Below are 21,455 nucleotides of genomic sequence, written 5' to 3'. Positions count from 1 at the left end.
TGAGATTTTTTGACAAGTATTTCTCTAAAAAAGCTTTGTTCCACCAAATTTTGGTTCTTTGGTTTAATAACATTTTTAGCTTTTTGCTAATTTCTCTACAATCTCTACCACTACCATCTAAAATCAAACTAGAGTCTTCCCTAAAAATCAAATTGCAAGAGCCATGATTGATCACGGACTCTAAAATCCATTTGATGCGGAGAGCCAAGAGCTGTGAACAACACAGAATAGGTTATAATCAATATGTACATTCAAAAAGCATTTGTACTAAGGGCTGGGCACGCTTCACAACAGAGACGTCCCCGCATAATTTACTATATAGGCAGCTCCATATTATAAACCATACACAGAAGAGAAAAACGAGCTTATAGCCAGATTATATATAAAAAATAGAATTTATTTAACACATATGACAAACAAAGTTTTAAAATTGAACAAAAGGACAAGACCCTAGTATGAACATAGGAACAATTAATGACTCTTGCTAAATATTGTATACTTGTATATGGGCTATAAGTCATGTATAAACCCAAAAGGGAGAGGCTACCCTATTTAATAGTTGGTGAACCATATATATATGTTCAGTAAGTAGTAGAACAGGAAAACGGGGGGGAAATAAACAAAAAACACTGATGGAATAAAGTGCTAGTGCATCAAAATACTATTTGAATCAAACAGCCTTACCCATAACAGCAAGATAAGGTAGTAGTCAGTGCTTGCTCCTACACATGAACCCAAAAGCACCATTTGCTATGTGGACATTGGTCTACTGTCTCTCGGTGTTACAAGGAGATCCCCGAATTTTCTGTACCACCACTGTTTTCGTACAGGAGGTCAAAACAATCTCAGGATAGACTTGTAATGACGGGGGTAGGGAAACGGACAAGTGAGCCCTAATCTACCCGCCACTCTGTCCCTGCCTACTTGCAACGACCCGCCCTAGGCAACGGGGTACAACTTGGCGGCGGTCCCTCAGTAAGTGCACGAGACAAACAGACAAGGGAACACAAAGCAAAGGGAAAGGGGCAGTTGCCCACGGCAACACCGTGAGCAACAAGAATGGTGAACGAGCCGAGTCAAAACCAGGAGTGCACGAGGTACCAAACGCAGAGCAGGAGAGTAGTCAGTAAGCCAGGGTCAGTATGGAGCAGGATCAAATAGTAGAAGCTGTAGCTGGGCCAGGAAACCACACGAGGAGAATCACAAGCAAAGGAGGAACAGGAAAGGCAGGTATAAATAGACAGAGGGCGGGAGCTAGCTTCGTCTGGCCAGGCTGCGATAGGCTCTCCCACTCCTGAGCCTGCCATCCTGAGTGGTGGAAGATGGAGTCAGTCTCAGAGACACAGACTCAGGTGCAGACTGATTACCTATGGGAGTATACACAGAAGTTGTGCCTGGCAGATCCTTTACAAGACTGGTAAAAAACTGATATTGGAAATACCGCGAGTTACCAGACCGGTAATTGATGAGATTAGATGAGGATATATATCATGGAGACAATGGTGTGTCATAATTGTTTTTTTGTGGTGTACACCGCCTAGAACCTTCCAAGGGAGATTTATTGCTATAAGCATTGAGATGTTGTTTACTTAAAGGCGTTGCCTGGGAACATATACACAGTTCTCCCGATTTGGAGGTGGTTCCACTGAATCCTTGTGTAAGCCTTTACCCTGTCTGCCAGTTAGTAAGATGGTGACTTCGGGTTGTAGTAAGATATGTGCAATTGCGCTAGATGCACGTTCATTGGTTATCAGCAACATGTGTTATTGTCTCACCTATTAGGGAGAGACTGGGACGAAGGCGCAGCAGCGCTAGTAACAAACATACACACATGAACATGTGGATAGTTAGATCTCTTGGGTGAGTGGCAATTTCTTATTTCCTGTATGAAAATTCTGCTCGATTACGATATTTGACACATGTAATTATTGGAACGTAATTATGGATATTTAAAGCTAATACACTAATGTGAATGTATTTATATTTTATGTGTTGATATTTTTTATATGTATCGTAAATCATACACACTGTGATGAGGTCATATTATGCACTTTGCTTGTACTAGATATATGAATGTATCTATAATGATGTTATTTAATCATGCTAATGTTTGCAAATTTTTGTATGGGATGGGTGTGTATACACCGCGTTCCAAATTATTATGCAAATGTTATTTTTCTCTGATTTTCCTAAATAGTCGATGCAAATGACAGTCAGTATAATCTTCAAGCCATCAACCGTTGGAGTATAATGCGAATTTTATTGAACAAATCTCCTAATGATAACAGGTTTTTCTTTAGAAGTAAAAAACTCAAAATGCACTGTTTCAAATTATTATGCACAACAGAGATCAAAACATTTTAAAGGTTGTAAAGAGAACTAAAATGGTAATTTGTTGAATTTGCAGCATCAGGAGGATATATTTACAGAAATCAAAAGCTCTTTCAACCAAAAAAAATCTTAACATGCCAAAATACATGTTAACATAGGACCCCTTCTTTGATATCACCTTCACAATTCTTGCATCCATTGAATTTGTGAGTATTTGGACAGTTTCTGCTTGAAAATCTTTGCAGGATGTCAGCCTCCCAGAGCTTCTGTTTTGATGTGAACTGCCTCCCACCCTCATAGATATTTTGCTTGAGGATGCTCCAACGGTTCTCAATAGGTGTAATGATGGGGTAGGGAGACAGACAGGTGAGCCCTAATCAACCAGCCACTCAGTCCCTGCCTACTTGCACGGCCTGTCCTAGGCGACGGCGTACAACTGGGCGACGGTTCCTACGCTCAATATGTGCACAACAGACAAACAGACAAGGGTACAGAGAAGCTAAGGGAAATGGGGAAGTTGCCCACGGCAACACCGTGAGCAACAAGAATAGTGAACGAGCTGAGTCAAACCAGGAGTATACGAGGTACCAAACTCAGAGCAGGAGAGTAGTCAGTAAAGCCAGGGTCAAATAAGCAGAGGTAAATAGTACTAGCAGGAGCAGCAGAGCCAGGAAACCAGACAGAATCACAGGCAAAGGAGGAGCAGGAAATGAAGATATAAATAGATAGAGGGCGGGAGCTAGCTCCGTCTGGCCAGGCAGTGATAGGCTCTCCCAATCCTCAGCCTCCCAGCCTGAGTGGTAGCAGATCGAGTCACTCTATCAGACTTAGGAGCAGGTGCAGACTGATTAACCACGGGAGTCGACACAGAAACTGTGTCTGGCAGATCCTTTACAATAGGGTTGAGGTCAGGGGAACATGGGGGCCACACCATGAGTTTCTCTCCTTTTATGCCCATAGCAGCCAATGACACAGAGGTATTCTTTGCAGCATGAGCTGGTGCATTGTCATGCATGAAGATAATTTTGCTACGGAAGGCACGGTTCTTCTTTTTGTACCACAGAAGAAAGTGTTCAGTCATAAACTCTACGTACTTTGTAGAGGTCATTTTCACACCGTCAGGGACCCTAAAGGGGCCTACCAGCTCTCTCCCCATGTTTCCTGCCCAAAACATGACTCCGCCACCTCCTTGCTGACGTCGCAGCCTTGTTGGCACATGGTGGCCATTCACCAACCATCCACTACTCCATCCATTTGTACCATCCAGGGTTGCACGGCACTCATCAGTAAACAACGCGGTTTGAAAATTAGTCTTCATGTATTTCTGAGCCCACTGCAACCGTTTCTGCTTGTGAGCATTGTTTAGGGGTGGCTGAATAATAGCTTTATGCACACTTGCAAACTTCTGGAGGATCCTACACCTTGAGGTTCGCGGGACTCGAGAGGCACCAACGGCTTAGAATACCTGTTTGCTGCTTTGCAATGGCATTTTAGCAGCTGCTCTCCTAATCCTATTAATTTGTCTGGCAGAAACCTTCCTCATTATGCCTTTATCTGAACGAACCCGTCTGTGCTCTGAATCAGCCACAAATCTTTTCCCAGTACTATAATCACGCCTAAGTTTTCTTGAAATATCCAATGTTTTCATACCTTGTCCAAGGTATTGCACTATTTCACGCTTTTCGGCAGCAGAGAGATCCTTTTTCTTTCCCATATTGCTTGAAACCTGTGGCCTACTTAATAATGTGGAACGTCCTTCTTAAGTAGTTTTCCTTTGATTGGGCACACCTGGCAAACTAATTATCACAGGTGTCTGAGATTGATTACAACTATCCAAAGAGCCCTGAGACACAATACCATCCATGAGTTTAATTGAAAAACTAATAATTAAATGTTTATGACACTTAAATCCAATGTGCATAATAATTTGGAACACGGTGTATATACCTGAGCATCCCTTATTCACTTTGCTTGAAAATTACTCTATGGTAGAGTCCAAACATCGCCACGTGTGTGAATGTGGATATATATGATTCTTGTAATGGTACTGTAATGGTATTTTCAGACATTTTCGTTTTGGAGCAATGATTGTAAAACTGTGTTTCTGCTGTTTTTTAACAAAAACATACTGTGTAGTGTACAATATATAGTGGTATTAAGTGTGTTTAGAGTATATAGCGGTATTATATGTGTGTAGTGTATATAGTGGAGTTATATGCATGTAGACTATATTGCGATATTTTGTGTTTATAGTGTATGTAGCGGTATTATAGGTGTAAACATTATATAGCGGTATTATACAGTGAAGGAAATAAGTATTTGATCCCTTGCTGATTTTGTAAGTTTGCCCACTGTCAAAGACATGAACAGTCTAGAATTTTTAGGCTAGGATAATTTTACCAGTGAGAGATAGATTATATAAAGAAAAAAACTGAAAATCACATTGTCAAAATAATTTATATATTTATTTGCATTGTGCACAGAGAAATAAGTATTTGATCCCTTTGGCAAACAAGACCTAATACTTGGTGGCAAAACCCTTGTTGGCAAGCACAGCTGTCAGATGTTTTTTGTAGTTGATGATGAGGTTTGCACACATGTTAGATGGAATTTTGGCCCACTCCTATTTGCAGATCATCTGTAAATCATTAAGATTTCGAGGCTGTCGCTTGGCAACTCGGATCTTCAGCTCCCTCCATAAGTTTTCGATGGGATTAAGGTCTGGAGACTGGCTAGGCCACTCCATGACCTTAATGTGGTTCTTTTTGAGCCACTCCTTTGTTGCCTTGGCTGTATGTTTCGGGTCATTGTCGTGCTGGAAGACCCAGCCACGAGCCATTTTTAATGTCCTGGTGGAGGGAAGGAGGTTGTCACTAAGGATTTGACGGTACATGGCTCCATCCATTGTCCCATTGATGTGGCGAAGTAATCCTATGCCCTTAGCAGAGAAACACCCCCAAAACATAATGTTTCCACCTCCATGCTTGACAGTGGGGATGGTGTTCTTTGGGTCATAGGCAGCATTTATCTTCCTCCAAACACGGCGAGTTGAGTTAATGCCAAAGAGCTAAATTTTTGTCTCATCTGACCACAGCACCTTCTCCCAATCACTCTCAGAATCATCCAGATGTTCATTTGCAAACTTCAGACGGGCCTGTACATGTGCCTTCTTGAGCAGGGGGACCTTGCGGGCACTGCAGGATTTTAATCCATTACGGTGTAATGTGTTACTGATAGTTTTCTTGGTGACTGTGGTCCCAGCTGCCTTGAGATCATTAACAAGTTCCCCCCGTGTAGTTTTCGGCTGAGCTCTCACCTTCCTCAGGATCAAGGATACCCCACGAGGGGAGATTTTGCATGGAGCCCCAGATCTATGTCGATTGACAGTCATTTTATATATCTTCCATTTTCTTACTATTGCACCAACAGTTGTCTCCTTCTCGCCCAGCGTCTTACTTATGGTTTTGTAGCCCATTCCAGCCTTGTGCAGGTCTGTGATCTTGTCCCTGACATCCTTAGAAAGTTCTTGGTCTTGCCCATGTTGTAGAGGTTAGAGTCAGACTGATTAATTGAGTCTGTGGACAGGAGTCTTTTATACAGGTGACCATTTAAGACAGCTGTCTTTAACGCAGGCACCAAGTTGATTTGGAGCGTGTAACTGGTCTGGAGGAGGCTGAACTCTTAATGGTTGGTAGGGGATCAAATACTTATTTCTCTGTGCACAATGCAAATAAATATATATAATTTTGACTATGTGATTTTCTGTTTTTTTTTATATATAATCTATCTCTCACTGGTAAAATTAACCTAACCTAAAAATTCTAGACTGTTCATGACTTTGACAGTGGGCAAACTTACAAAATCAGCAATGGATCAAATACTTATTTCCTTCACTGTATGTAAGTATAGTACATAGTGGTATGATATGTGAGTACAGTATATAGCCGCATGATATGTGAAAACAGTATAAAGTGGCATAATAGGTGTGTAGTGCATACTGATATTATGTGTGTAACTTATATAGCAGTATTATAGGTGTGTACAGTAAATAATAGGTGTGTATGGTGTAATGTATTATTTATACATACAATATATAGTGGTATATGTGTACAATGTAAAGCAGTGTTATATGTATGTACAGTATAAAGTGGTATATATATTAGTCATTCTCAATTAATAAGAATATCATCAACAAGTTAATTTATTTCAGTAATTAAATTCAAAAAGTGAAACTCATATTATATAGATTCTTTAAACACAGAGTGATCTATTTCCAGCATTTTTTTTTCTTTTAATGTTGATGATTATGGCTAACTGTTAATGAAAACCCAAAATTTAGTGTCTCAGAAAATTTGAATATTCTATAAGCCCAATTTCAAAAATGATTTTTAATACTGAAATGGGCCTACTGAAAAGTATGTACAGAATATGCACTCAATACAATGCGGCGCAGCATGGAAGCGAGCAGCCTGTTGCACTGCTCAGGTGTTATGGAAGCCCAGGTTGCTTTGATAGCGGCCTTCAGCTCGTCTGCATTGTTGGGTCTGGTGTCTCTCATCTTCCTCTTGACAATACCCAATAGATTCTCTATGGGGTTTAGGTTAGGCGAGTTTGCTGGCCAATCAAGCACAGTGATAATGTGGTTATTAAACCAGGTATTGGTACTTTTGGCAGTGTGGGCAGGTGCCACGTCCTGCTGGAAAATGAAATCAGCATCTCCATAAAGTTGGTCAGCAGAGGGAAGCATGAAGTGCTGTAAAATTTCCTGGTAGACAGCGGCGTTGTCTCTGGACTTGAAACCCCTGCGGTTACTGTCCATATATGGACAATGATCTCAGTGGCTCCTCCTGGAGTGGAATCCCCGGCCAGAGTCGGCAACGGGGATTCCGCTAAAGGAGTGGCCGCTGACCATATATGGACAGTGATATTAGGGCTTCCCTGTAGGAGCAGAATCCCACGCCTATGCCCTGCTATCTACAGGGGGGCTGGTGCTATCTTCATGGGGGTGTGGCACTATCTACATGGACATTGTGGCACTATATAGGGGCACTATCTACAGGGCACACTGTGTCGCTAGGTACATGGGCACTATATACATGGGCACTGTGTCATTATCTGCAAGGGCACTGCCACTAGGGGCAGCTAAGGGGGCATTATACTGCATTGGGCAGCTAGGGGGCATTATGTTGTATGGGGGAATTTGGGCATTATACTGCATGGGGGCATCTTATGGGCATTATACTGCATGGGAGAATATGTGTGGGCATTATACTGTATGGGGGCATCTGTGTTGGCTTTATACTGTATGGTGGCAGCTATGAGGGCATTATACTGTATGGTGGAGTCTATGGGGGCATTTTACTGTGTGGGGGCAGCCATTTGGTATTATACTGCAAAGCACTATGGGAGCATGATACTGGGAGGCACTATGGGAGCATGATACTGTGTGGGCTTAATCGGGTGTGTATGGGCCGGGATTGGGTGGGATTAGAGGCGTGGCTTAAAATAAAAAAATTGTCATGACGCGCTGTGCGCGCCGCATCGGTTATCCCTCTTTGTGATTCTTGAAAGTTGGGAGGTATGGATAATGTAGTAGCTGTTACCCGCAGTCCTATGTAACACCAAAGATAACACAGTGATAACTCTCTGAGTAAAGAAATGTAGTTATGTTACTTGCAGTCCTATGTAATACCACAGATAACACAGTGATAACTCTCTGACTACAGATAATGTAGTAGCTGTTACCTGCAGTCTTATGTAACACCACAGATAATACACAGTGATAACTCTCTGAGTACAGATAATGCAGTTATGTCATCTGCAGTCCTATGTAACACCACAGATAACACAGTGATAACTCTCTGAGTACAGATAATGTAGATGTTACCTGCAGTCCTATGTAACACCACAGATAACACAGTGATAAACCTCTGAGTACATATAATGTAGTTATGTTACTGTCACGGTGCGGGGTGTGGAGCCACTAGGCCGTACCGCGTAGCGGAATAGCAGCTGGCCAAACAGGTATATTTGCAATGTCTATAGTTCTGAAAGAGTACCTGAGGCAATGTAGACAGTAGCGGTGGTTTCAGGCTAAGATGAGGCTCTGGCAGTAGACAGACACCCGGCGGGGTGCGACACAGTAGATGCAGCGGAGGGCATGACACAACTCCAACTCTAGAAGGCACAGAGGCACGGTAGCATGGGATACAGGGTACAGGCGGCAGGAACGGGAAACACTGGGAACTGGAAAACACTAGGAGACCATTTGCAAGGACAAACTTAAGGTAACACAACAACACTCAGGCAATTATTGAGAGGGCAGAGCTCCTTTTATAGTCCAGAGGAATTCTGGGATAATTGCAGCTATTCTGCAAATGTGCGCGTACTGGCCCTTTAAGGCCGAACACACACTGGCGCGCGCACCCTGCGGGAGACAGTATCCGAACCTGGAAGTGAGTGCCAGCGTCTCCCAGGAGGGAGATGCCACCGGGAACTCGCTCGTCCATGGCCGCGGCCGTCAGGGGGTTAGTCAGGGCGACAGTCCGCGGCCATAGACGTTACAGTATCCCCCCTCTTACGCCCCCTCTTCTTGTGACCAGAGCGGTAGAGAAACTTCTTCATGAAGGCAGGAGCATTGATGTTCTCCTCTTACTCCCAAGGCCTCTCCACTGGGCCAAATCCCCTCCAATCTACCAAATAAAACGTTCTTCCTCCTACTCTCTTGGTGTCCAAGATCTTCCTCACCTCGAATGTCCCCGATGAACCGCTATGAGCCACTGTGGAACTAGAAGTCTTGGAGTAGTGGTTCAGGACCACAGGCTTCAGCAGAGAGACGTGAAAGGAGTTTGGGATCTTGAGGGTGGGAGGCAGCCGAAGCTTGTAGGAGACAGGATTTATCTGCAGCAGAATCTCGAAAGGTCCGAGGAACCTGGGAGCAAACTTGCAAGATAGCACCCTCAGCCAGATATTCTTAGAAGACAGCCAGACCTTAGTGCCTGGAAGAAACTGGGGAGGCTCTCGTCTTCTGGTGTCTGCCTTTCTCGTCATGCGGTTGACCTCCAGCAGAATAGAAGATCGGGTCTGCTGCCATATCTGTAGAGAATCCCTGAAAGTAGAGTCAGCTGCAGGCACCTGGGACATATTGGAAACAGGAAAAGGTATTCGTGGATATTGGCCATAGACAATGAAGAATGTGCTGGAGGTGGTGGACTCACTAGTATGGTTGTTGTAGGAGAAGTCAGCCCGAGGAAGCAGCTGCACCCAGTCATCATGCTGCATGGAGATAAAGTGCCGCAGATAGTTCTCCATAATCTGATTAATCCTCTCAACTTGACCATTGGACTGGGGATGGTAGGCTGAGGAAAAGTCCAACTTCACACCAAGGAGACTGCAGAGGGCTCTCCAGAACTTTGAGGTGAACTGAACACCCCGATCCGAAAAAATATGCAGAGGCAAACCGTGCAGATGGAAGATGTGTTGGATGAAGAGGCCGGCCAGTCGGGAATCAGAAGGCAGAGCAGTCAGTGGAACAAAATGAGCCATTTTGGAGAATCGATCCACCCCCACCCAGACCGTACTGCATCCAGCAGAGAGAGGCAGGTCCGTGACAAAGTCCATAGCAATATGTTGCCAGGGGGCATCGGGCACAGGCAGTGGCTGGAGCAGACCCGCTGGTCTGGAGTGGGCAACTTTATTTGCTGCGCACACCGTGCAGGAGAAGACAAAATCCATGACGTCTTTGGGCAGCGTGAGCCACCAGAACTGACGGGCAATTAGGTCTCGGGTCTTATGGGTACCCGCGTGACCTGCCAGCTTGGAACTGTGTCCCCAGCGGAGGATTCTTCCTCTGTATGCCAGACGCACAAAGGTCCTCCCTGGCGGAATGTCTCTAACTTGCAGCAGGTTGACAGAGATGATGCAAGAAGGGTCAATGATATTCTGTGGGGACTCCACAGGGTCTTCTGTCTCAAACGACCTAGACAAGGCATCGGCCCTCACATTCTTGTCGGCAGGCCGATAGTAGAGCTCAAACTGGAACCGAGCGAAGAACAGAGACCACCTGGCCTGACAAGGGTTCAGCCGTTGGGCCGTCTGGAGATAGGTGAGGTTCTTGTGATCCATGAATAGCAGGATTGGATGAGCTGCGCCCTCTAGTAGGTGTCTTCACTCCTGCAGAGCCAGCTTGATGGCCAGTAACTCCCGATCCCCAATCGAGTAGTTGCGCTCTGCGGGAGAAAAAAGTTTAGAGTAGTAGCCACATACCACAGTCTTGCCTTTGGAGCCTCTCTGGAGCAGAAATGTGCCAGCACCAACAGAGGAGGCGTCCACCTCCAACGAAAACTGTAGAGACACATCAGGATGATGGAGGATTGAGGCTGACTTGAAGGCCTTCTTTAAGCTCTTGAACGCGGCCTCTGCTTCTGGAGTCCACACCTTGGCGTTCATGCCCTTTTTGGTGAGGGTAGAGATGGGAGCTGTCAGTGAGGAGAAGTTGGGGATGAACAGCCGGTAGAAGTTGGCGAATCCCAGGAAGCGTTGTATGGCCCTTAAGCCTTGAGGGCATGGCCATTCCAAGACAGTCTTTACCTTTTCAGGATCCATTTTGAAGCCCTGATCAGAGATGATGTAGTCCAGGAAGGGTAGAGACTTTATTTCGAACACGCACTTCTTCAGCTTGGCATGTAGATGATTCTCCCTTAATCGAAGCAAAACTTGGCAGACATGTCTCTAATGAGTCGCTGGATCTGGGGAAAAAAATCTAAATGTCACCGAGATACACCACAACACAGACATAGAGGAGATCACAGAAGATGTCATTGACGAACTCTCGAAAGACCGCGGAGGCGTTACATAAGCCGAAGGGCAAACCAGGTATTCGTAGTGCCCATCACGTGTATTAAATGCCGTCTTCCATTCGTCACCCTGACGAATCCGGATTAGATTGTTGGCCCCTGGCAGGTCTAGTTTGGAAAAAAAATGTGCTCCCCGTATGCGATCAAACAGTTCAGAGATTAAAGTCAACAGGCATCTGTTCTTTACCGTGATCTGGTTGAGACCCTGGTAGTCAACGCAGGGTCGGAGGGATCCGTCCTTCTTTTTAACAAAGAAAAACCCGGCCCCGGCCAGGGATGAGGATTTTCGTATGAAGCCCATCTCTAAATTCTCCTTGATATAGGCAGACATCGACTGGGTCTCGGGTAAGGAGAGAGGGTATACTCTAACGCGAGGAGGAGACGAATCAGGGACCAAGTTAATAGGACAATCATATGCCCGGTGTGGCGGCAACGTCTCTGCCTCCTTCTTGTTGAAGACATCCGAGAACTGAGAGTATCAACCCTGCCAATGACTGATGCGGAGGAGGCTGAAGCGGATGGATATGCCCCAGTCAGCGGTTGAGGCACTTGGGACCCCATTGGAGGACCTCTCTGGAGTTCCAATCCAGGACTGGGGCGTGTAGACGGAGCCAAGGCAAACCCAGCAGCACTGGGTTGACGGCCTTGCGCAGGACAAAAAAGGAGATGAGCTCAGAATGAAGGGCTCTAACTTGAAGCCTCAGCGGTTTGTTCACAGACAATATTGGGTTGGCAGCGGCAGTCCATCTACTGAGGCAACGATTAACGGCTTCTCCTGAAGCGTAGTGGACAAGTGAAGAAGATCCACACTGTCTCCGCGTATAAAATTGGCTGCAGAGCCAGAGTCCAGAACAGACTGGAGTCCTCTCGCCAGCGACAATAGTCACAGGGATGGACAGCTTGGAGGAGAGTTCTCTGTCAAATGCTGTGTCACCCAGAGTTGTCTCACCAACCAATTCTAGGCGTTGGAGTTTTTTGGCTTCTGGGGACACAGACGCATGACATGGCGGGGAAGGCCACAATATAGACAAAGTCCAGAAGTGCGCCTGCGCTATTTCTCCTGGACAGATAGTCTAAGCCGATCCACTTGCAACGGGAACTTGGATGGAGCAACAGATGAGGACAAGAGGAGTTGCTGGAAGTTGGGAGCCAACCTAGGAAGCCTTCTCTCTTGACGAACCTCTTGGGCTCTTTCTCTGAGTCTCATACAAACCTGGGTAACTAGTAAAACTAGGTCATCCAAGGTAGGTGGTAGATCACGAGCAGCCAGTTCATCCTTGATCTCAGATGATAGACCATGCCAGAAGGAAGCTACTAACACCTCATTGTTCCAGGAAAGCTCCCCTGCCAGGGTCCGGAACTGGATGGTGTACTCGCCCACGGAGTTGTCTTCCTGATGAAGGTTCAGTAGAGAAGTAGCTGCCGACGAGACTCGTCCAGGCTCCTCAAACACAGTGTGGAATAACTGCAGGAACCCCTGGAAGTCTCGGGTCTTGGGTTCCAGTCATTCCCAGATAGGGTTCACCCACTCCAGGGCTTTAGCGGCAAGCAGAGAAACAATGAAGGCAATCCTGGTGCCGTCCGAGGGAAATGCTCTGGCGTGCAGGGTGAAGTGGATATGACACTGGATGAGAAATCCCCTGCATGCGCTTGCATCTCCGTTAAACTGAGGCGGTATTGGCAACGAGAACCGAGAATCAGAACTGGTGCTGACAGGAGGTGTAGCAGGAGGATCAGCCGGAGAAGCTGGAACAGGAGCAGAGGAGAAAGCAGCTAGTGCCCCTAGCTTTAGAGCCATGGAGTTTACTGCCACAAGGAGTTGTTCCTGTCGTGTTTGCAGGTCCTGCAGGTCCACTTGATTGGCTTATGAAGGTGACAGGCCCTTGAATTGACCAGCGCGGTCCATGGCCTGAGCGTACTGTCACAGCGCGGGGTGTGGACCCACTGGGCCATACCGCGTAGCGGAATAGCAGCTGGCCAAACAGGTATATATGCAATGTCTATAGTTCTGAAAGGGTACCTGAGGCAATGTAGACAGTAGCGGTAGTTTCAGGCTAAGATGAGGCTCCGGCAGTAGACAGACACCTGGGTGCGACACAGTAGATGCATCGGAGGGCACGACACGACTCCAACTCTAGAAGGCACAAAGGCACGGTAGCACGGGATACAGGGTACAAGCGGCAGGAACGGGAAACACTGGGAACTGGAAAACACTAGGAGACCATTTGCAAAAACAAACTTAAAGGCATGGTGTCGCCCCAAAAACATGTTTTTTTTTTTAAATTTAAACATTTAGTGTGTGGGTGATTAAACATTGTTCAAATTTTTTTGATTTTTTTCGCGAGTCAGGAAATATTATAAATTTTTTCAAATTTATAATACTACCCATTTTTGGTCACTAGATGGAGCTGTTTGGAGCTAGTTCCCAAAATTGCAGCATTGCAACATTGGGTTAAAAGCTATCGCTCTAGTGAGCTCTCAGCATCCCCCCCTCCTTTATCCTGGCTAGTGCCGGGATAAACGAGGGGTTTGAAAGGTTTAACCTCCTACACTGTGTGTCGCCATTTTTTGAGGTAACCCACAGTGTAGTAGGTTTACATGCAGTAGTAAACACACACAAACACTAACATACATTGAAATCGCTTACCTGCTCCTGCCGCCGCGGCCCGTCCGCTCCCTTTGCTGCCGCTGTTCCATGTGCACTTGTCCGGAAGCCGCGACCGGAAGTAGTAATATTACTGTCCAGCCGCGACTTCCGGTCCACAGGAAAATGGCGCCGGACGGCGCCAATTTCGAATAGGACTGTGTGGGAGCGGCGCATGCGCAGTTCCCACACAGACGCCGTACACGGCAGTCAATGGGACGGGAGCCGTTCGCAGTCCCTATGGGACTGTGGCTGCCGTATTCCATGTCTGTGTGTGTCGTTAATCGACACACACAGAAATGGAACAAAAAATGGCAGCCCCCATAGGGAAGAAAAAGTGTGAAAATAAGAAACAGTAAAACACAAACACACAAATGTAAATAAACGTTTATATTAAGGCACTAACATCTTTAACATATAAATAAATTATTTGTGATGACACTGTTCCTTTAAGGTAACACAACAACGCTCAGGCAATGATTGAGAGGGCAGAGCTAATTTTATAGTCCAGAGGCATTCTGGGCTAATTGCAGCTATTCTGCAAATGTGCACGTACTGGGCCTTTAAGGCCGAGCACGCGCGGGCGCTCACCCTGCGGGAGACAGTGTCCAAACCCGGAAGTGAGTGCGGCATCTCCCAGGAGGCCATGGCCGCAGCCGTCAGAGGGTAAGTCAGGACGACGGTCCGCGGCCATAGACGTTACAGTTGCCTGCAGTCCTATGTAAGACCACAGATAACACAGTGATAACTCTCTGAGTACAGATAATGTAGATCTTACCTGCAGTACTATGTAACACCATAGATAACACAGTGATAACTCTCTGAGTACAGATAATGTAGTTATGTAAGGCCTCGTTCACATCTGCGTTGGGGTCCCGTTCTGACTTTCCGTCTGAGCTTTCCGTCAGAACCGGAACCTGAACAAACACAAACTGACACCGACGGAAACCAGATGGCGGATCCGTTGCCCATGGTTTCCGTTTGTCTCAGTTGTGCACAGGACCCGTCGTTTTGCCGGAAGCAATAGCATAGTCGACTACGCTATTGCTTCCGGCAAAACGACGGGTCCGGTGCACAACAGAGACAAACGGAAACCATGGGCACCGGGTCCGTCAGCATTTAAATCAATGGTGATGGAAACAGAAACCTCTGGTCCCCGTTTGTGTCATTTTGTGTCTTTTTAGGGTCCCGTTCTGTCGGAAAGCTCAGACGGAACATCAGAACGGGACCCCAACGCAGATGTGAGGCCTTACCTGCAGTCCTATGTAAGACAACAGATAACACAGTGATAACTCTCTGAGTACAGATAATGTAGTATATGTTACCTGCAGTTCTATGTAATACCACAAACAACACAGTGATAACTCTATGACTACAGATAATGTAGTAGCTGTTACCTGCAGTCCTATGTAACACCACAGATAACACACAGTGATAACTCTCTGAGTACAGATAATGTAGATTTTACCTGCAGTCATATGTAACATCACAGATAACACATAGTGATAACTCTGAGTACAGATGATGTAGTAGATGCACACACACAAATACACACACACAAAGACACAAAGACACCCATACTGAAACTTATACACACACAAACACAGAGACACACAGACAAATAGAGGCACAAACATACAGACTGAGTACTCACATCCCCTTCCTCACAGGCTTCTTGCATGTCGGGCTGTGGGTGGAGCTAACTGTGCCTTGGACACCACGTCCTTGCCAAACATATATATATATATATATATATATATATATATATATATATATATATATATACATGATATGGAGGTATTATTTATATGTACAGTTACAGTATTGTTAATGTGTACATTATATGGCGGTATTATTTATGTTTACATTTTATAGAGTTATTATTTATGTATAGAGTATTATTTATGTATAGAGCATTATTTATATGTACAGTATATACTGCTTTATTTATGTGAAGGACATATGGTGGCATTATTTATGTGGATGGTATGTAATATGGTAGGGGGCACGAAAACAATCCTGCACAGGGCGCTCTCTAGCCTAAGACCAACTCTGTGTGTGGGGGGAGGGGGTTACATTACTGACGCCATGTTTAGACCTATTCAGTTAGCCTATGAATGCTTTACACAGACTAATCTGTGGGCTATACCATTCTACTGTGAAAATACGGAGGCCTATTACACTGGTGTAAAAAAGCAATGTAAGCAGAATTTCTAATACATGTATACTAGAAAACAGTAGGATCTCCTATTTTATAAACAAATACATTTAAAAAAATTAAAAGAGGACAACCCCTTTAAGGGAAATACTTATTTAGGTGATATTGTTAAACTGACAACATATTCAAGTGGAAAATACCAAGTTACCTTAATATTGGCAATACCAGGGATTTCGATCTAGAAAAGCCCAGCCAATTACTTACTGTTTTCTTCTAGTACATTCCATACCTGGTGTTGGAGATATTTGAACAGTATCCAGGTGTACCAGGTCTTTTCCTTGCCTGTGCATACAGTGGGACACTCAGGTACAGTGACTCATCAAAATATACATTCACATTTTCTACAGTATAGGGTAAGCAATCTTTTCCTTCATCTTATTCATTTTATATATTCCTACAGCACAGCATCTACAAGCATCAACGCTATGGCTGCAGTGACGGTTGAAGACCTCATTAAGCCAAGAATGCCAAATATTTCAATGAAAAAGTTAATAAGGGTTTCAAAGGGACTGTGTGAGTATCTTATTGTGTGTCTTCTGTTTCAGAAACTTTGGAAATATCTTATGCAGTGCTTGCCCAACAGGCCCAATTGAAATTCTGCAAGATGTACGTGGGGGCGGGGAGTCGTATATTACTGCATCCCCACATACATGTATATGATAGAGGACTTGCTTCGGGGCTGCAGAAACGGTCCTTTTACTCCTTCAACTTCAAAATTAATAGCAAACACGGTGCAGTCAATTGGGGAGGTGGTTTTGTTTCGACAATGATCGCTGCCTCTGCATTCTTTTTGCTAGGGTACTGCCATTGTGCCCTGGCACTGTCTAGTGCTATTGCCTGCTAGAGCATAACTGGGTATGTTCTAGTAGGTCGCCTTTCCATTGCACATCGACAGGCAGCAATGTAGGTAAAAAAAAAAGTCCCTTAACGGGACTAAACATTTTTTAATTTAAAATAAATTATATACATATATATATATATATACACATACATACATACATATATACAAAAAAAAATAAAAAGAAAGCAGCACTGTGATTCTTTAAAGATAGCCCGGGCGCAAGCCCTTCAATACTTATCCAATATCCAACTAAATATAACGAAATATAAAAAAGGAAAAAATCCAGCACTCTGGTAAAATTAGTGAAAAAGTGAGTGGATTTCTTCACCTCCGCAACATTTTAGCTCACTCAATGGAGCCTTTCTCAAGAAATGTGACATAGACAAGCATATAAAGGTACCAGTACCAATAAGTGTAATTAACATGTTAGTTCAAACAGTGTATTCATTTATCAAAATATATCAAAGATGTGTGTTATTATATAGGGGTTAATTAAAAATTTTTGTACATACACAATATTTGTAAATATTAAGTCCCCATGCACACGACCGTGTTCGGTCCGTGATATACAGTCCGCATGTCGACCACATGTCCCGGACCGAACACAGTGCAGGGAGCCGGGCTCCTAGCATCATACTTATCTATGACGCTCGGTGTCACTGCCTCTTGGCGGGAAATCTGTCCCGTACTGTAATCATGTTTTCAGTATGGACAGTAGTTCCATGGACAGGCAGTGACACCTAGCGTCATAGATAAGTATGATACTAAGAGTCCGGCTCCCTGCACTGTGCTTGGTCCGGGACATGCGGCCGACATGTGGACTGTATAGCACGGACTGAACACGGTCGTCTGCATGGGGCCTAAGACTTATACGTAATCATCGGCAATAACAATTAATAATGATCAGCTGCCATATATTATTGACATGTGACTTACCGTGATGGTGAATCTTTCAGAGACTGCCAGGCACCCTGGAGAGAAGACAGAAGTGTTTTTTACTGCTTTTGTCTTCTTCGTACTCACGAACACAGCATCAAAATGTATAGAATAGAGACAACAAGCAGCAGCTATTGGTCTCGTGATCATGTGACTGGTTACATGATTGCCGGGATGTCAGTTGTAGGAGGCTGCTACTTGGTCTAACAGCACAGCCCTAATAGTGACAAAATTCACTATAACAGGGCTGATTTCCCTTGTAACTGGGGCATACGTGTGGCTCGCTCCATTCAGTTCAATGGGAGTTATGAAAACAGCTGAGCAGCGCTTGCTCGGCTGTTTCCGTAACTCCCGTACAACAGAATCCGAAACTCCCGTACAACGGGGCTACCCTTTTCCAGTATTCCCTGCCATAAGAAATGGGGGTCAGATGACCACCATTCTTGATATGGATGTTGGTCCCAGAGCTAGGACCCGTACCTATCAGACATTAATGGCAGATCCTGTGGATATGCCATACATTTCTAAGATGGGAATACCCCTTTAATGAGCATCTTCATACACACTGAATGGCTTCATTATTAGAGACACCTGCCCTTTTATAACTGGAACTACCCTGTACACAAATTGCATTGACCCCGGAGTGCAGCATAAAATCAAGTGACTGAGTTTTCCGTGGATCAGTTTAAATATAAAACCTTCAGTTTATTTAAAAAACTGCCAACGTTGTGGGGTTTTCCTGTGCAATGTTGTCAAGAGTATACCGAGAATGGTGTGATTGGGTAAAATACATCCAGACAAACGGGATCCTGTGGACGAAAACAACTCGTTGAAGAAAGGGGTCAGAGGAGGATGTCAAGATTTGTTCTGATGAAGAGGCTGTGTACAGTCAAGCAAACTGCAGTGAATACAACGCTGGTGCTCCAACTAGTGTGTCTGAAAACACAATTTGTCGTTCCTTATAACGGATGAAATATAACAGCAGACGGACCAGTTAGAGAACCATTGCAGTCTAAGGAAAACAGAATAGCAAACCTTACAGTAGGCAAAAGAGCGCAAATATTGGATCACCGAGCACTGGAAAAACATCGCCTGGTCTGATGAATCCAGATTTCTCACCATGCTGATGGAAGAGTCAGAATTTGGGGCAAGCAGCAGGAATCGATGAATCCTTCCTGTCAGGTGCAACCGTTCAGGCTGGTGGAGGTGGAGTAATGGTGTGGGGAATGTTTGGCACATTCTGGGACCTCTGATACCTGTGGATGGATGATTGAACAGTAGGGCTTACCTAAGAGTTGTGGTCGACCAAGTTCATCTTTTCATGGTAGCAGTTTTCCCTATGGCAGAAGGACACTTTAGCAGCAACTGCGAGAAGCTATTCAGTCTGCATGGGCCAAAATTCCTACAGAAAAATCTCAACACCTAGTGGAATGTATGCCATGACAAATTGCTACAGCTCAGAAGACTAAATAAGGCTCAGCACGCTATTAGATTGGTATCTCTAATAAAGTGACCATTCAGTGTACAGTAGCTAGGTGCTCATGTGCATGGAAGTAAAAGTCTTGTATTAGAATTATACATTTGTAACACAAGTCAACAGCTATTACAATAGGTATAGTAAATGAAAATGGTATCGGTCAACGTATTAACGTATATTTATGCATTACATTAACAAAGAGTTTTACTTTGTTTACATGGAGGGTTGTATTATGGGTCATTGCAGCTTCAGAGCAGTTCATTTTTGTGTTTCAAAGTGTTGCATGTGTCGTGGATAATTTATCATCAAACAGTTGCTCCAGATTCACGTATATTCATTTGCTTAAACCCTTGCCACATAATCACGTACATGCACACATTCCGCTGTACATGCACGTGATTCAGTTAAACTGCTCCCGCACTAAATTGTGCGGATGCACTTTAACAAAAACTGCTGACAGCCCCGGACAATAAGTGTCTCTTGCTGGCCAGGGACGAATCAGCTGTTGTGATCATTGTGATTGGTCCGTATCTACGAGCAGACCAATCACAATGAGAACTGTCAAGAGGCTGTCTCTCCAGCTCCGTTCCTCTCATATGTGAGAGAGAAGAGGTCGAAGCTTCAAGTGCAAGGCTACCAGGGCAAATAGATGGCTGTTCTGATTCAAGTTCAAGTCCACGCAAACAAACCGCACCGTTTCTGTGCTTCCAGTTCAAGTTCTAATAAATGGTATTGCTGGTAGTTCTAAAAAAATAAATGGTATTGCTCCCGTTTCAGGTTCAAGTTCACCTGGACAAACTATATAGTTGCAGCTTTTCGAGTTCACACAAACAAAATAGATATTTTTCTGTGCTTTCTATTCAGGTTCAAGTTGACCTGAATAAAACACATAGATACAGTGTTTTTTGTTTTTGTTTTCCAAGTCCAAGTTCAACTGGGCAAAATACAGAGTTGCAGCATTTGATGTTTACCCGAACAAAATATATAGTTTATGTGCTTCCAAATCAGGTTCACGTTCACCCGAACAAACGACATCGTTACAGAGCTATAGAAGTACATAGTCCAGATATATAGATTAGATAAAAATCAGCTGTATAGGTCATATATACTTCAAGTTCAAATGACAGCTTTATATATCATCGACATACTTCCAGTTCTGATTGGAAGGATTTGTCAGGGTTAGCGCTCGAGTTTTAGCGTAGCTTAGTTAGACTAGGGTAGGTTAGATAAAAAGTACAAAAAAAATGTTAAATAAAAAGATACAGAAATAATTTACGTTACAAATTAGCCTCATAGTTAAATTATAAAAATGTCTGAACAGGTGTACAGAGCCGAGGAGGCATTTCCTATCTTAAATTCAGAGTCAGACTCTGACAGTGGAGAAGTGCATTTTCTGCTGTCATCTTCTTCATCTGATCCGTCAAGTGACGAATTGTCCCATCAGTGCTCCAAGTGACACTAGCTGGACCTCCGCTAGTAATTTTGCATCCCAAGTGCCAGACTTTACAGCCAGTGAGGGAATTCGTGTGAACACTGCAGGGTTCAAGGAAGTGGATTTCTTTCATCTTTTTTTAGAAGAAGAATTAATAGAAATGACAGTGGAGCAAACCAATACTTATGCCCAGCAGTTTTTAGCTGCCAACCCCAACTGATATTACGCAAGGCCCCGTCAGTGGACTCCCATCAGCTCAGTAGAGATGAAAACATTTTGGGGTCTACTCCTCAATAAAAGAATAATAAAAAGGCCCACAATAAGGTCATATTGGAGTAATGACCTTTTATATTACACTCCACTGTACTGCAACATTATGCCCAGGGCTGCTAAAATTTCTGCATTATAATAACAAGGCACATTGCACACTCCCTAATGACCTGCATATGATTGCTTATTTAACCCCATAGTGACAAGCCTATTTTAGGCCTTAACCCCTTAAGGACGCAGCCTTGTTTTGGCCTTAAGGCTCAGAGCCCATTTTCAAATCTGACATATTTCACTTTATGTGGTAATAACTTTGGAATGCTTAAACCTATCCAAGCGATTCTGAGATTGTTTTCTCGTGAGACATTGGGCTTTATGTTTGTGGTAAAATTTGGTCGATATATTCAGTGTTTAATTGTTAAAAACACCAAAATTTAGAGAGAGCTTGAAAAAA

General features: G+C 44.2%; 1 protein-coding gene across 1 annotated transcript in view; it reads left to right on the top strand.

Moving 5' to 3' along the window:
* The window catches only part of SLC5A5 (solute carrier family 5 member 5), a 77,469-nt gene that overhangs the window by 24,461 nt on the left and 31,553 nt on the right, over positions 1-21,455 (top strand). The window contains exons 8-9 of the mRNA XM_075850920.1: positions 16,266-16,354; positions 16,449-16,561. Coding sequence (XP_075707035.1) covers positions 16,266-16,354; positions 16,449-16,561 — 202 coding nt within the window. The remainder of the gene's footprint in view (positions 1-16,265; positions 16,355-16,448; positions 16,562-21,455) is intronic.

The sequence above is a fragment of the Rhinoderma darwinii genome, chromosome 1 (assembly GCF_050947455.1).
Source record: "Rhinoderma darwinii isolate aRhiDar2 chromosome 1, aRhiDar2.hap1, whole genome shotgun sequence".
NCBI lineage: Eukaryota > Metazoa > Chordata > Amphibia > Anura > Rhinodermatidae > Rhinoderma > Rhinoderma darwinii.
The sequence above is the reverse complement of the archived record's forward strand: the minus strand, read 5'-3'. Positions and strand labels throughout refer to the sequence as shown.